The sequence below is a fragment of the Tiliqua scincoides genome, chromosome 12 (genome assembly GCF_035046505.1).
Source record: "Tiliqua scincoides isolate rTilSci1 chromosome 12, rTilSci1.hap2, whole genome shotgun sequence".
Lineage (NCBI taxonomy): Eukaryota > Metazoa > Chordata > Lepidosauria > Squamata > Scincidae > Tiliqua > Tiliqua scincoides.
In genome coordinates this window covers 18797249-18811483 of record NC_089832.1, presented here as the reverse complement: position 1 = coordinate 18811483, position 14235 = coordinate 18797249, and the positions used below count along the sequence as shown (strand labels likewise).

Here is a 14235-nt window from a genome sequence, read left to right as displayed (position 1 = left end):
AAGTATTATTATTAATATTAAATTTAAATACAGCCTTTCAACCAAAAAAATCACAAAGCAGTTTACAGGTGAAATCTAACAACTCAATGGCTCCCTATCCCAGAATCTAAAAAGATGCAGAGGAGACAACAGCAAACAGCCACCTGTAAAGACACTGTGCTGGGTTCAGAGGGACAGTTACTTTGCCCCTGCTAAATATAGGAGGAGCACCACTTGAAAAAGTGTCTCTTGTAGATGGAGGATCCATCCATGCAGTAGATGGAAGAGGGGTGGAAAGAATGTCAAGGTGCCAAATAAGACGATGCTACTGAATGGAAATTATGCTGATCTTCCTCACCTGCTCCCGGTTCAGGGGCTCAAAACCGCCTCCCCATTTTGTCCCCCTATTTGGCCTTAGTGATATCCATGCCTGTGAGTCGTACCTATATGACAGTGACAAGTTGCATGCTAGAAATTATTAGGGAACAGAAATCCCACGGCTGCTACAGCAACGGGACTGTGGCATTGATGTCTACAGTTTCACTGGCACTTCCACAGGTCACTTTGCTTCTGGGAAATGCAGGCAGATGACTGCGATTGTACCTGGGGAGTGCCCGGTCTATGCACTTCATCCCACATAGGATGTGCCTCCAGGGGTACAGGTAGCATACAAATCATGTGACATAGCTTGAAGATTCCCAAATTATACCCAGTTAGCAACTTAAATGCAATTGAAAATGAGGAGACTTTACTCCTTTTGTAACTGGCTGTTGGTTGCAAAGAAAAGTGATGTGAGCATATTTGCAATTTTGAGTTCTGGACAGTAGATGTCTAAAAGCTGATGGAACAGGAAGGACCAATATAATTTTGATTTGATTTTGTTACCTTCTCATCTTGATAGTGCCAACGTGTCTCTGCTTCTCTCAGAATTTTCACATGTTCAGATCAACCGCAGAGCCACATACTCTTTGGTTCACACAATACATTCTGCTGTACTCATGAGCAGTCGTGCCTGCCTTCCCCCACCCCCAGGCACCTGCTTGCATGGGCATGTATAATATGTGGACTAGGGAATGGCGGATCAGTGATAGACGGTGGTGGCCCCGTCAGGGAGAACATCCACCAGCTGCAGCCTTGCCTCCGTGCAAGCAAGTGAAGACCTGGGAAAGGCCAGAACCGCTTGTGTGAAGGGAGAGTTGCCCTGCATGGGCTGGACTTGGCAAGTGAATTTATTACTATAGAAAAAGGAGGAAGTTGGTAAGAATGTCCGCAGGTAGGACGTATGTGGTACCTACATTTATGAAGAAAAAAAAAATATCAGGAGTAAATTCAAGGCTAGAGCACGGATCTCTAAGTTTGGGAGCCGCACAGGTAACAGCAGTAACACATAACGTTTGTGATTTTGACTTCCCTTTCCAACAATCTGTTGGAACAACAGTCTGTCAAGGAAGCCACATTACAGACAGGAGCCAAGGCTGAGAAATGGTGTCTTACTCAAAGCTGCCCAGTGAGGTGCGAATTTAGCTCACAGCTCCTTCTCTTAACAGCCGCATCACATACGCAGGCACACCACTCTCATTGCATGCCCACTATCGGCTTCCCTTCAAGCCAAGTGGTTCCTGTCATTTATTAGGAGCGATGAGAAGCTAAATGTTCTCTTTGCCTTTATTGCTCCCTCGGGATACTCTTGTCCATCCCTAATGTCTCATTTCCTTCCTCTTTATTTAGTTTTCTCCTCTTTGGTGGCTGCCTTGAGGTTGGCAGAGCAGAAAACACACATGCCAGATTTAGCAGAGTTAATCACACGGGGCACTCAGAAGCAAGCAACTCTCATCCCGTTGCCACCTAAGGAATGGGAGGGGCCACTTCTACTCCTTATCAACTAGCTCATCCCTCAGTCTCTGCTCTCCTCACAATCATCTAGACTGGGAAGGTCTCACTCCTGGATTAATGGGGCCTCTCTGTTCTCCAGACAGGGTTTGGGACTCCCTTTTGCTGCTCAGGCCTTGCCCATGAGGATGCTGCTCAGGTTGTCTGAGAGTGTCACTGTCACATCATGGTAAGGGTGTTCCATGCATGTGCAACACATGCATTCAAGTGTGGCAGAGTCATTGCAAATGCAACAATCATTTATGGGTAGCTCACATCCTCCAGTTTTCTTTTTTGTGTGAGCAAAACTTGTTTAAAATACATGAGGTCCTCAGAAGGGAAAGGGCTGCAGAGCTACCTGATCAACATCTCATTCACCATTTCTTAACTGCTGGCACGTCAAGTATATGACCTTATCATTTCCTCAGAGTTTGGGGCATGTTGTGAATAGTGTTCCTGAAGACAAAGTATCCCGTTGCTCCTCTTCGAACCACTTTTTTTTCCACTTGGTATTCATGACATCCACTCCCTTTAGCTCAGAAGCTGTGGGTTTTTGTGTTTTTTTTTCTTGTCAACATTAGTTCATTAGACATCACTTCAAAGGAATCCTGGTTGAACGCATCAGGAGTTCACAGAAGTATTTGGGAAGTTTGGCTGGCCTATATTCATTTTGCACTTCCATCCTTTGCCCAGGGTTCAAGAAATGGCCACATAGACCCTGCTCTAGAATATACCACTACCATGAATACAACAATATTACTATTATTATAGGTCATAGGATAGATTTCCAATGTGCACATGTATTGTCTACGACCACCCAACACCACACTTGAATTTACAGGGAAGTACAAGATTCAGAAACACCGCAGTAGTGTGAACAGGAAGGAGGAGACTTTGAGCATCAGCAATGCTTGGCTGCCAGTCCTTAGAAATGCTGGGATCCAGGAATTTGGAACAGGAAAAGAACTGTGTTGCTGAATGAGAGGACACAATCCTTTAAGGAACACACAAGATCAGTGAACGGTTATTGTCAGTTGCTCTGGGGTGAGATGAACAGCCTGTTCCTCTAGTCCAGGGGTGTCCAAAGTTTTTGGCAGGAGGGCCACATCAGCTCTCTGACACTGTGTCGGGGGCCGGGGGGGGAATTAATTTACATTTAAAATTTGAATAAATGTGCATAAGTTTACATAAATGAATATATTAAAGCTGAACTTATATGAACGAATGAAGGTCTTGCAATAGCTCAAGGCCTATAAAAGGCCTTGCACAAAGCAAGGCTGGCCTTTCCTTTGCTGCCGCTATTGCATCACAGATGTGAAACAGCAAGCAGTGGAGGAAGCTCTCATTCCACAGCTCACACGAGAACTCAAAACAGTCGCCCTCATGCTGAGAGAAGTTGCATTGGGCCAGTACGGGCTTCAACAAATCTCCAGAGGGCCAGAGGCTCACTGGAGGCTCCCTGAGGGCCGCATTGAGAGGCCTCGAGGGCCGCAAGTGGTCTCCAGGCTGGGGTTTGGGCACCCCTGCTCTAGTCCCTTGAAAGTGCCCACCATAGTTGTGGGCAAAATGTTAGGTAATAAAAATCTTTGTAGGCCCAAACATTTCTTACTACACCACTATAATGTGCCACTGTAATGTGGAACAGATTTTCCTCTGTTCTCCACCCATTCCTGCCCTTAAGGATTTCTAAGTCTGGACAACAGAGGAACTGACCAAATTTTCAGAAAAGCCCAGGCATCGATGTCTTCTGATGAACCCAGATTAACGGACCAGGTGTTGTCTTCCAGATAAGCACTTGACATTCCTTCTTTTCATCCCAAATGCCTCCATTACACCAAGTGCTTCTCTTGAGGATGTTGTAACTGGATGCAAAAAACAACCTGTTAGTAACTGAGCAAACAAACTGTAAGATGCGCCTCCGCTGATGTTGAGTAGTGTGGGCTGAAGTGTTCTTTATGGTCTGGTCTTCCAGCGGCTCCTGGACAAATGCCAGTGTTTAGGAAAAGATTAATTGGAGCAGTCATAGATGTTGCTCCAGATCTTTAAACATTTTGTAGCAGGTTGATTTAACTCCAGCAGGGTTTGTCAAGATTTAGGGATCCTCCCTCCCCATCCATTCCCCCCCCCCCCACAAACATTCCAGATGCATAGTCCAGTAAATCTGGGAAAAGCTGAGCTGAGCCTGCAGGGTATGTCGCTGAAGACTTTTATGACTGGTCAATAAAAGCAGAGGACTTTTCCAACATTTGCTGTTTATTTCAAGTTTCAGCAGTGAGTTATCGACAGAGCTGCAAAGATGCTGTGTAATAATTCAGAGTTAATGTGGAAAAATACCTTGCTTTTAGTTGACAATAGATCAGGGTTCTTTGATTTTTCCAGGTCCAGACCTGGACTTGGGGAGTTCCCTGTATTCTAGGGAGGCTCCGAGAATACAAGATGGGGTGCCCAATGTCTTGCAGGGATCCACATTTCTTTTGGAACAACTGAAAACGCAAAAACTGAACTGAGCCCGTTTGGCTCATGCTTCAGTCCTCCCAGACAAATGTCTGCAGCCACAAATCAAATGAATGGCAGTGTTTTCATGGAAGGAGAACTACTCTGTAAAGCAACAGCAAGGTTGGGCTTTAAAAAAGAAGAAAAAATCATTTCTAGACTTTAAAAGGTTAATGGGAGCACAGTGGCCTCATAAGAACAGCCCCACTGGATCAGGCCATAGGCCCATCTACTCCAGCTTCCTGTATCTCACAGCGGCCCACCAAATGCCCCAGGGAGCACACCAGGTAACAAGAGACCTCATCCTGGTGCCCTCCCTTGCATCTGGCCTTCTGACATAGCCCATTTCTAAAATCAGGAGGTTGTGCATACACATCATGGCTTGTAACCCGGAATGGATTTTTCCTACAGAAACTTGTCCAATCCCCTTTTAAAGGCGTCCAGGCCAGACGCCATCACCACATCCTGTGGCAAGGAGTTCCACAGACCAACCACACGCTGAGTAAAGAAATATTTTCTTTTGTCTGTTCTAACTCTCCCAACACTCAATTTTAGTGGATGTCCCCTGGTTCTGGTATTATGTGAGAGTGTAAAGAGCATCTCCCTATCCACTCTGTCCATCCCCTGCATAATTTTGTATGTCTCAATCATGTCCCCCCTCAAGCGTCTCTTTTCTAGGCTGAAGAGGCCCAAACGCCGTAGCCTTTCCTCATAAGGAAGGTGCCCCAGCCCAGTAATCATCTTAGTCGCTCTCTTTTGCACCTTTTCCATTTCCACTATGTCTTTTTTGAGATGCGGCGACCAGAACTGGACACAATACTCCAGGTGTGGCCTTACCATCGATTTGTACAAGGCCTCCATTTTCCCCCCACAATGCCCCAGCACATGTTCCACAGCTGCTTGGCATTGCGGTCCTTAAACATGGATGTGTGAATGCGTCCTGAGTAGAAGTAAGACTGTGTCAGGGTCTGAGCCTGCACATGGCATCACTGATCCAAGGAAGGAACTGCAGGAGGATCAAATGTACCCACCAAGAGAGACTCCTTACAGTGAGAGGCCGGAACAGTTCAGGTGGGGACTCCCATACCCCTTTTTTGAGGCTTCTGGGTCAGGACTACTTAGTGGTCTGAACAACTAGGAAACCTGTCCTTGTGTAAAGGGAATGTGAAAAGCTGCCTCCTTCTCAGGTTCAGCCCAAGAGGATGAGCCACATGTGCCCTCCCTGAACAAAACCCTGCGGAAAACAACACAGACCCTTGTTCTGGCCTGCGCAATCCTTTTCGGCCAAACACAAAAGTTCCCAGAGTGTGCATTGCGGCACACTCACAGGGGCGCTGTGGGATTTCCCAAGTGGCTCCTTCTTCCTGTTCCCCTGAGCATCACCATCTTGGATCTCACAAAATCTCTCAATTTTGTGAAATTCAGGGTGGCAGCGCCTGGCTGAGCTGGGAAGAAGAGGCTGTGGGAACCTTGTGACACCCGGTCAGTTTGGAACCACTGGTTGGTTGGCAACCTTCAGTCTCGACAGACTACGGTATAAGCCTACAGCACCCGGTATTCCCAGGCGGTCTCCCATCCAAGTACTAACCAGGCCTGACCCTGCAATAGCTTCCGAGATCAGACAAGATCAGGAGATAGTGTTCAGTATAGGGAGATGGTTGGCAACCTTCAGTCTTGAAAGACTATGGTATAAGCCTACAGCACCTGGTATTCCCAGGCGGTCTCCCATCCAAGTACTAACCAGGCCTGACCCTGCTTAGCTTCCGAGATCAGGCGAGATTGGGCATGTGCAGGGTAACAGTTGACAAAGAACAAAAAGTGAAGGTCATGCTGGGAGCTCCCAACAAGTCCCACACTTCCTGTTTGGAAGTGCAACATAAGAAGTGCAAATGAGGAAGGACAAGGTGAGAGGTTGTTGTTGTGTGGATCTTGGAGGGCAAGCTGAATGTGGCCGTGTGGAAATACCCAGGCAAAAATGACGGCGCCAGAACTGTTGCAGCTTTGTCTTAGGCTTTCTTCAGCATGTCATTAGCTGTGGCATCCATGCGCTGTTTCCAGAAGAACGGCTTGCTCTCTCCTTGAGTGACAGGGCAGACTTGTTCAAACAAGCCGGCCTGTCACCGGAGCCCTGACTGACGGCCCGCTGGAGCTCTGATTAGAGGAGGAGCTGTTTGCCTTGATCCGTTTGACCCAGGTAATTGCAGGGCCTGATCATTAAAGCTGCCAGGCGTGGTGGCAGGCTCCCTTTCATGCGCGCCTGTGATTTTTGCTGAGCTGCCTGTCAAGAGGGGCTTCGCCAAACAGCAGTGTGAATGACGGAGAGGGAGGTGAGCTGCTCCTCCGGGGAGGCTGGCAATTGCAGGGCTTCTCTGGGGATGCTGCAGAGGCTGTCCTGCGATAATGAGCTTGTTAATTGCTTCTCAGCAGCAAAGCTGTTTTTCCCTGGCTAAATGTCACTCTCGGAATTCTCCTGCTTTGCCCAGATGCCGCCTGTATTGGGGACCACTTTGGGGAGGGCTGGGCTCCTGTTGTTGTCCAGAAGGAAAGCAGCCAGGCTAGGGCTTCTGGTGGCATCTGTGGACCGACTGATGTTGCTGCATGCAGAGCCCATCTTTCTTCTGCCATGGAACTCTGAGGAAGTGGACATGGGGTTCTCGGGCAGCCACACATCCAGGCCCTGAGACCAGACTCAGCAGCTTAACTTCAGCTAAGGTATAACAAGGGTGGAGCCTGAGGGGCTCCTGCCCCAGATGCTACAGCAAGGGGGGGGTGACTACCTTGTACTGATGACAAAGTTGCAATATGGCAACTCATAGTCTTGAACCTTGATTGTTGGAAGAGCATGTTAGGTTTCCAGGACTAGAAACAATGCTCCTGGTTTGTCTCATTTTCCTCTCTGTCTTTTCCTTTAGCAGAGTCATTTCTAGTGGATCCTAGTCAGAACGGGGGTCCCTGCCGCCCGGGGACTTTTCCATGTGGCAACCTGACAGAGTGCTTGCCCCAGTATCTGCACTGCAACGGTGTGGTCGACTGCGGGAACGGAGCAGATGAAGAGAACTGCGGTAACTAGAGCTTCAAGAGTCTTCAACTGTCTGCCTGCTTTAAGGGTTTTCTCTTCTCGACTGCTACGCAGTTGGCCAGAACAGGGAGTCTGACTTCTGTGTCCCAGTTGAAGTTTCACAGGAGTAGTTTTCAGCAGGTTTATCAAGGAACTGGAAAGCAAAGTTGGGAAGCAGGCCCCGAAAGCAGAGTTGGGGGTCATCGTCCTAAAGTTTGAAATGCAGCTAATTTTTCCTGTTTTGATGACAGAGCTCAAGTATGACTGTTGAGTTCCAAACTGCCTTGGAGTTCAGAGCTGTTGAAGGCTGAGCTTGGTAGAAGCAGGCCTACTGAAGGCTGTAAACATTTGAGTGGCATTGGCTTCTCGGTTCTCAGGTCAGGAATGAGGAGGGAAAGGGTGTGGGAGAATTTGGAGGTCCTGGTCCAGCTTGCACTGACAAGCAAGGGCTAAGTAGCAAGTGCTATGAGGAAAAGTGAGGCTCAGGTAGGGCTGGCCCATTCATGAGCACAACTGAAGCTGTTGCCTCAGGTAGCGGAGGGGGCACTCATATCTGCCTGCCTGTTTGCCTCCACTGTCCCTCCTTCTCCTTGACTCCCTGGACTGGAAAAGAAAGACGGGGTCAGAGAAGAAGTGTGGAGGGGGGAGAGTGCTGAGCTGGAGCACTGGAGAGTGGGATAAGCAGAGCCTGGCACCGTATCGGGGAAGGTAGAGGCTGCATTTGAGAAGCCACCTCCGGTGTCAGGGGCTCTTGGTCCAGTTCTAAGCCTGCCCATCCTTTTCCTGCTCTTGGGACTTCAGCAACAGAAGGAGAAAGTGCGCAGTTGAGGGTGGGGTGGGGTGAGGTGGCCTCAGAAGTCTTGGGCCAGCCCTGGGCTCCGGTGCGCAAACTTGGCCTCTAGTAGGATGTGAGTCCTTTTTCTGGCTTCTCCTTTTCAGTGAATAATGTTGGGTGGCCGGAGCTGCTAGAGGTGGTGCTCAGCAGCAACAGCAGCAGGCTCCGAAGCGGAGAGACGGCCACCGCTTGTGGTGAGTAGACTCTCTCAGGGGCATAACTTGCTGCTTTGGGTACTGCTGCACAGCATCTGTTTTGCATCTCTCTCCCATCCCACTCCCTTTGGGGAACGTGCACTGTGGTGGGCAGACTGGGCCTGGCAGGGGGCGGGATAAGAACACAAGAACAGCCCCACTGGATCAGGCCATAGACCCATCTAGTCCAGCTTCCTGTATCTCACAGCGGCCCACCAAATGCCCCAGGGAGCACACCAGGTAACAAGAGACCTGCAAGGCTTCCTGGGAATTGTAGTTAAGAACATAAGAACAGCCCCACTGGATCAGGCCATAGGCCCATCTAGTCCAGCTTCCTGTATCTCACAGCGGCCCACCAAATGCCCCAGGGAGCACACCAGATAACCAGAGACCTGCAAGGCTTCCTGGGAATTGTAGTTAAGAACATAAGAACAGCCCCACTGGATCAGGCCATAGACCCATCTAGTCCAGCTTCCTGTATCTCACAGCGGCCCACCAAATGCCCCAGGGAGCACACCAGGTAACAAGAGACCTGCAAGGCTTCCTGGGAATTGTAGTTAAGAACATAAGAACAGCCCCACTGGATCAGACCATAGGCCCATCTAGTCCAGCTTCCTGTATCTCACAGCGGCCCACCAAATGCCCCAGGGAGTACACCAGATTACAAGAGACTTCATCCTGGTGCCCTCCCTTGCATCTGGCCTTCTGACATAGCCCATTTCTAAAATCAGGAGGTTGTACATACACATCATGGCTTGTACCCCGTAATGGATTTTTCCTCCAGAAACTTGTCCAATCCCCTTTTAAAGGCGCCCAGGCCAGATGCCGTCACCACATCCTGTGGCAAGGAGTTCCACAGATCAACCACACGCTGAGTAAAGAAATATTTTCTTTTGTCTGTTCTAACTCTTCCAACACTCAATTTTAGTGGATGTCCCCTGGTTCTGGTGTTGTGTGAGAGTGTAAAGAGCATCTCCCTATCCACTCTGTCCATCCCCTGCATAATTTTGTATGTCTCAAAATGTATGTCTTTGGATGGCAGCAGAGGCTGTTGCAGGATCCTATTCCCCCTTCCCAGAGGCCTGGGATTTCAAGTTGACAGGGCTGTTCATTTCTGCACCAGCAGTTGAGCTGGGTGGCGAGCTGCTGGGTGGCGGGCGTTTTCCCCCCACTTTCATTTTTTTAAAAGCCCAGGTGTGGTGTCATGCCTGGGGCATCGTTTGGAGCTCGGCACCTGTCTAAACTATCATTAGCTACACCACTGCATACAGTTACCAAGACGCTCTCTGTTTTGTGCCAGCCTCTGAGCCCCGCCTCTTTCTTTCTTTCTTTGTTCTCAGCCCTTGATCTGTACCCAGAAGAATGCCGGTGTCTGGGGACTGCCATCTCCTGTGAAGATCAAGACCTTGTCACTGTTCCCCAGGTCTTATGCAACGCGACAGAGCTGTGAGTAATGGAGGCCTTCCTCCGGCAGGGTGACCCTGCTGCGCTCTTCCTTGTAAAACTGAAACAGACACAGAGAAAGTCCTCTGTGTGCCTACTGAACAGATCTTCCATCAGTGAGGGGCTGATGCCACCTAGTGCTTAAGCCACTGGCTTGCACACCGAGGCCCAGGGAAATGCGCAGGGCAGAAATAACAGGTGGGAGTTTAGTACCTGTCAGAGCTACCTGCTGTAGCTCAAAGTGGGCTTTCGAGGATGCCGGTTATCTGAAATGAGAACACAGAGCAAGGAGTGGAGGGAGCAGGAGGACAGGTGGGGGTCGTGCATTAGGAGGAACTGCCCAGCTTCAAAAGACCAGTTAAGTGGTGCCAAAAGGGTGCACTTAATCCTGCTGTCCAAATAAAAGAGATTTATTTCAAGTGCCTCATTTTGACCAGATTGTGCCCAGGCAGGTTCCCTGCCCCCTCTCCAAAAAATCAGCAGTACCTGTTAATTGAAATGGGGGGGGGGGAAGAGAGAGAATTAAGAAAATAGGTATTTGACTATTTGCAGGCAAATCTGAAGTAGGAAAATTGTCTTGATATTTATTTTTGATCCCATTTCACCTCCACTTCTCTGTTCTGGGTAGTTTAATGTTTGTTTATTGAAAGAGGTGGTACATCCCGCCTCTCCCAGGCCTCAGCAAACCAGGGTGGCTGCTGAGGGAAGATGCTCAGGATCTCTGTCTGCATCTAGTCGGAGGACTAGTTCACATCCAGCACAAACTTGTAAAGTGTGGATCCAAGCAAGGTGTTTAAAAAGTGTTTACAAGTGCAGGGGCGCATCCTGCAGAGGGCAGGATAGGCTGTGGGTTCTGTACTGAGCGTCTGATCCATTGGGTGGCTTCTTGTTATGCAAATATGGAAACCCCTCTCGCAGCCACTGAAGCCCAGCATTGCACTCTGCACCTTTTCTAGCAATCTGAAGAAGAATCGGATATCCTCGCTGGAGGCCAGTCAGTTTATCACCTACGGGAGCCTGGAGTACCTGTGAGTAAGCTGGCCTGTTCTACCTGCTGGCAGGTTTTGCCTTTCTGCAACTGGTGAACTAAGCCAGGAATTTGGTCCTGCGCAGGGAACCGAATTCTGCATCCTTCTTGCTCTAAAAACAAATGCTTTATAGGTACCAGGATCAACATGTTGGGTGTTAATGCTTAATGGCGTCTCAGAAGCTGGGAGAGGGGGTTGAAAGAAGCTCAGGAGAACTCCCAGGAGCCGCAGGCCTCCCTCGGCTTATTTTTAACCATTCTCTTGCTAACAGAAGCAGAATGAAGCATGTCTGGTATAAATAATGCAAGTGCGCTTCGTTAATGTGGGTTGCAGAATTTTGGGAGTTTCCTTGGCACAGAATTTTGATTCTGCAGAGCGGGAAGAAGCCTGGATGGGACCAGGCTTTTGGTGCCCTTGGGTCTTAGGTGGCCCTGCCATGGGGCCTGTTGAACCCCTTGCTTCAGAGGCTGGACTGTAGGAGGCAACAAGCTCACAGAGAATGCCCAGAGTCACACCTCTCCTCCACCTCTCCAACCCACCTTCTGCCCAGCTCTCTGTCCCACTCTCTTTGCCTGCACTCGGAAGATGAGGAGGGCTGATCAATGACTGTTCAGTCTCCTCCACTGCTTTTGGAAAGTGGTCAAGGAATGCTGGGGGTGGAGAGGTTTCTGCTTGTAGGATTTTCCCTACCAAATGACTTGCTGGCAGATCAACTTGGACGCCCCTGTCCTGGGTCAAACTAGGTGGGTTATTAATATGTCGCAGTCCCTGATACGTTTTCATTTTCCTTGGTAAACAGCAGTCAGATCAGATCTCTCCACCACACAGATCAGGTGCCCAGGAGGGGAGGAGGAGATTGAACCCTACCCTCTACGTGTGTCCCTGATCTCAATGACGCCCCCCTTTTGTATGCTATCTGCCAAGGGAAAAATGTTTCCAGTGGGGGTCTGGTTCTCCCCCCCCCTTTGACAAAGAATGCCTGAGGGGGAGTGACCTGAGTAAGAATCATGAAGAGGATGGAGCTGAAACACCCAGCCTCCACCATGGCTTTGATCCATTAAGTCTCCTGATTCTGCTGCTGTTTCCCAAGGGATATTTGAGCACTTGTGCTTAGCAGGTTCTCTTTTCGAACAGCTTCCTACAAGACAATAGGATCCAGCAGCTCTCCACGTCTTCTTTCACCAGGCTTGCCAAGCTCCAGCGGCTGTAAGTAAATGGACTTCGTCTTCAAGTGGGCAAGAATGGAGTGGGCACGTCTGAGCCAGCACAAAAAAACTCCCCTGATTTGAATCTGAGAACATTAGACGGCAGGAGGACCTTGGAGGTCATCTGGCTCAACCTCCTGCTCAATGTGGGCAGCTGATAAAGCACACTGGCAACCCTGCTCCACTCTGCCCTGCCCTGCACTGCCCAACCAGCCCACTTTCCCTTTTTGATGAATAATAATAGTTTTCTCATGGCCATTTGCTGGTGTCTCTTTTGCCCCATTTTGGACTGTGAGCCCTTTCGGATCAGGGAACCTTTTAGTCATTTCTTTTGCTATACAAACCACTTTGGGAATGATTTTTTAAAGGAGAAGGGAGCTTCTTTTGTTGGGGTTTTGTTTTCTGTTCTTTTTCCTGCCTCCTTTCTCTCTCTCTCTCTCTCACACACACACACACACACACACACACACACAACACACCAGTTTACATATCAAAACAAGTGAAAAGATGCTTTCCTGTCCTGTAAAAAAAGAAAAAGAATCAAAAGTTTGGGGGGGGGGGTTTGTGGGGAGAGAGGAAATTGTAATGTCAATTTAAATTTTTGTGGGGGTAAATTGGAAGGAATATAATTTCAATATAACTGAGTAAGAAAATGCAGTTTTTCCTATAGATCTTGTGGAGGAAGTAAATATGATTGCAATATAATTTGGGGGCAGGAAAGCAATTCTCATCGTAATTTGGGACTGAAAGGGAAAGACAGTACAATATAATTTTGGTGGAACTAGAATTCTTATATAATTTGGAACAGACAAAATGTAATTGCAATATAATTTGAGGGATGGAGATAGAAAACACAATGTCCATATAATTTTTTTTTCTTGGGGAGGAGGGAAAATGTGATTTCAGTACAATTTTTAGGGAAGAAAAAATATATCTGTACTGGAGAAAGCAAACTCAGTGACAGTATAAATTTTGAGGCGGAAATAAACCCAGTGTCAATATAATGTCATCATTATTGTATTCATATTTCAACCATGGATAGCCTGTGACCACGCTGAGTGGGTTTTTTTTTTTTTAATCTGGCATGAATTTGTAAAACTAGATGCTAGTCTTCATTGTTTCCCAAAGGGTTTGCTAGGAAGAAACAGAAGCATGAAAACACCATTAACAAGAATTCATTCCCCCCCCCCCCCCGATCATTTCAGGTATCTCAGTCACAACAACATCACAGCTCTGCCGCCCTTGGTCTTCCAGGACTTGCATCGTCTTGAATGGCTGTAAGTGTGTCCCTCAGGTTATAGCAGGACTCATTCGTATAAATTTCAATTCGTTTTGCAGCATAAACAGATAAAAGTGGGGGTTATTTTTGCAAACTCCATTCATTGTCATTTGCTTTTGTGTTCACGGCCTGGACGCAGCACCATCCCTTGGGTGGATGGAGGACTGAGGGGCCTGCTGCAAGGAGGGAGTTCCGTGGTGGAGCCCCAACCGGGAACTACAAGTTTGAATCCGAGATGTGCTTTCCTTTATTTAAAAAAAAAAATGAAATCATACCGAATGAACAAAAAAAATTGAAAATGGAACCAGTGGAAATGAAAATAGAGGGTTACCCTGCACATGCCCAATCTCGTCTGATCTTGGAAGCTAAGCAGGGTCAGGCCTGGTTAGTACTTGGATGGGAGACCGCCTGGGAATACCGGGTGCTGTAGGCTTATACCATGATCTCGGTAGCTAAGCAGGGTCAGGCCTGGTTAGCACTTGGATGGGAGACCGCCTGGGAATACTGGGTGCTGTAGGCTTATACCATGATCTCGGAAGCTAAGCAGGGTCAGGCCTGGTTAGTACTTGGATGGGAGACCGCCTGGGAATACTGGGTGCTATAGGCTTATACCATGATCTTGGAAGCTAAGCAGGGTCAGGCCTGGTTAGTACTTGGATGGGAGACTGCTTGGGAATACCGGGCGCTGTAGGCTTATACCATGATCTTGGAGGCTAAGCAGGGTCAGGCCTGGTTAGTACTTGGATGGGATACCACCTGGGAATACCGGGCGCTGTAGGCTTATACCATGATCTGGGAAGCTAAGCAGGGTCAGGCCTGGTTAGTACCTGGATGGGAGACCGCCTGGGAATA

The 14235-nt window shown here is 48.4% G+C and overlaps 1 protein-coding gene and 2 pseudogenes across 1 annotated transcript in view; 2 read left to right on the top strand and 1 right to left on the bottom strand.

The window, feature by feature from the left end:
* LOC136663225 (relaxin receptor 2-like) overlaps positions 1–14235 on the top strand; it is a 29580-nt gene that overhangs the window by 458 nt on the left and 14887 nt on the right. The window contains exons 2-7 of the mRNA XM_066640209.1: positions 7254–7403; positions 8339–8428; positions 9769–9874; positions 10828–10899; positions 12034–12105; positions 13310–13381. Coding sequence (XP_066496306.1) covers positions 7254–7403; positions 8339–8428; positions 9769–9874; positions 10828–10899; positions 12034–12105; positions 13310–13381 — 562 coding nt within the window. The remainder of the gene's footprint in view (positions 1–7253; positions 7404–8338; positions 8429–9768; positions 9875–10827; positions 10900–12033; positions 12106–13309; positions 13382–14235) is intronic.
* Positions 6034–6147, bottom strand: LOC136663452 (5S ribosomal RNA; annotated as a pseudogene).
* LOC136663440 (5S ribosomal RNA) lies at positions 13699–13816 on the top strand (annotated as a pseudogene).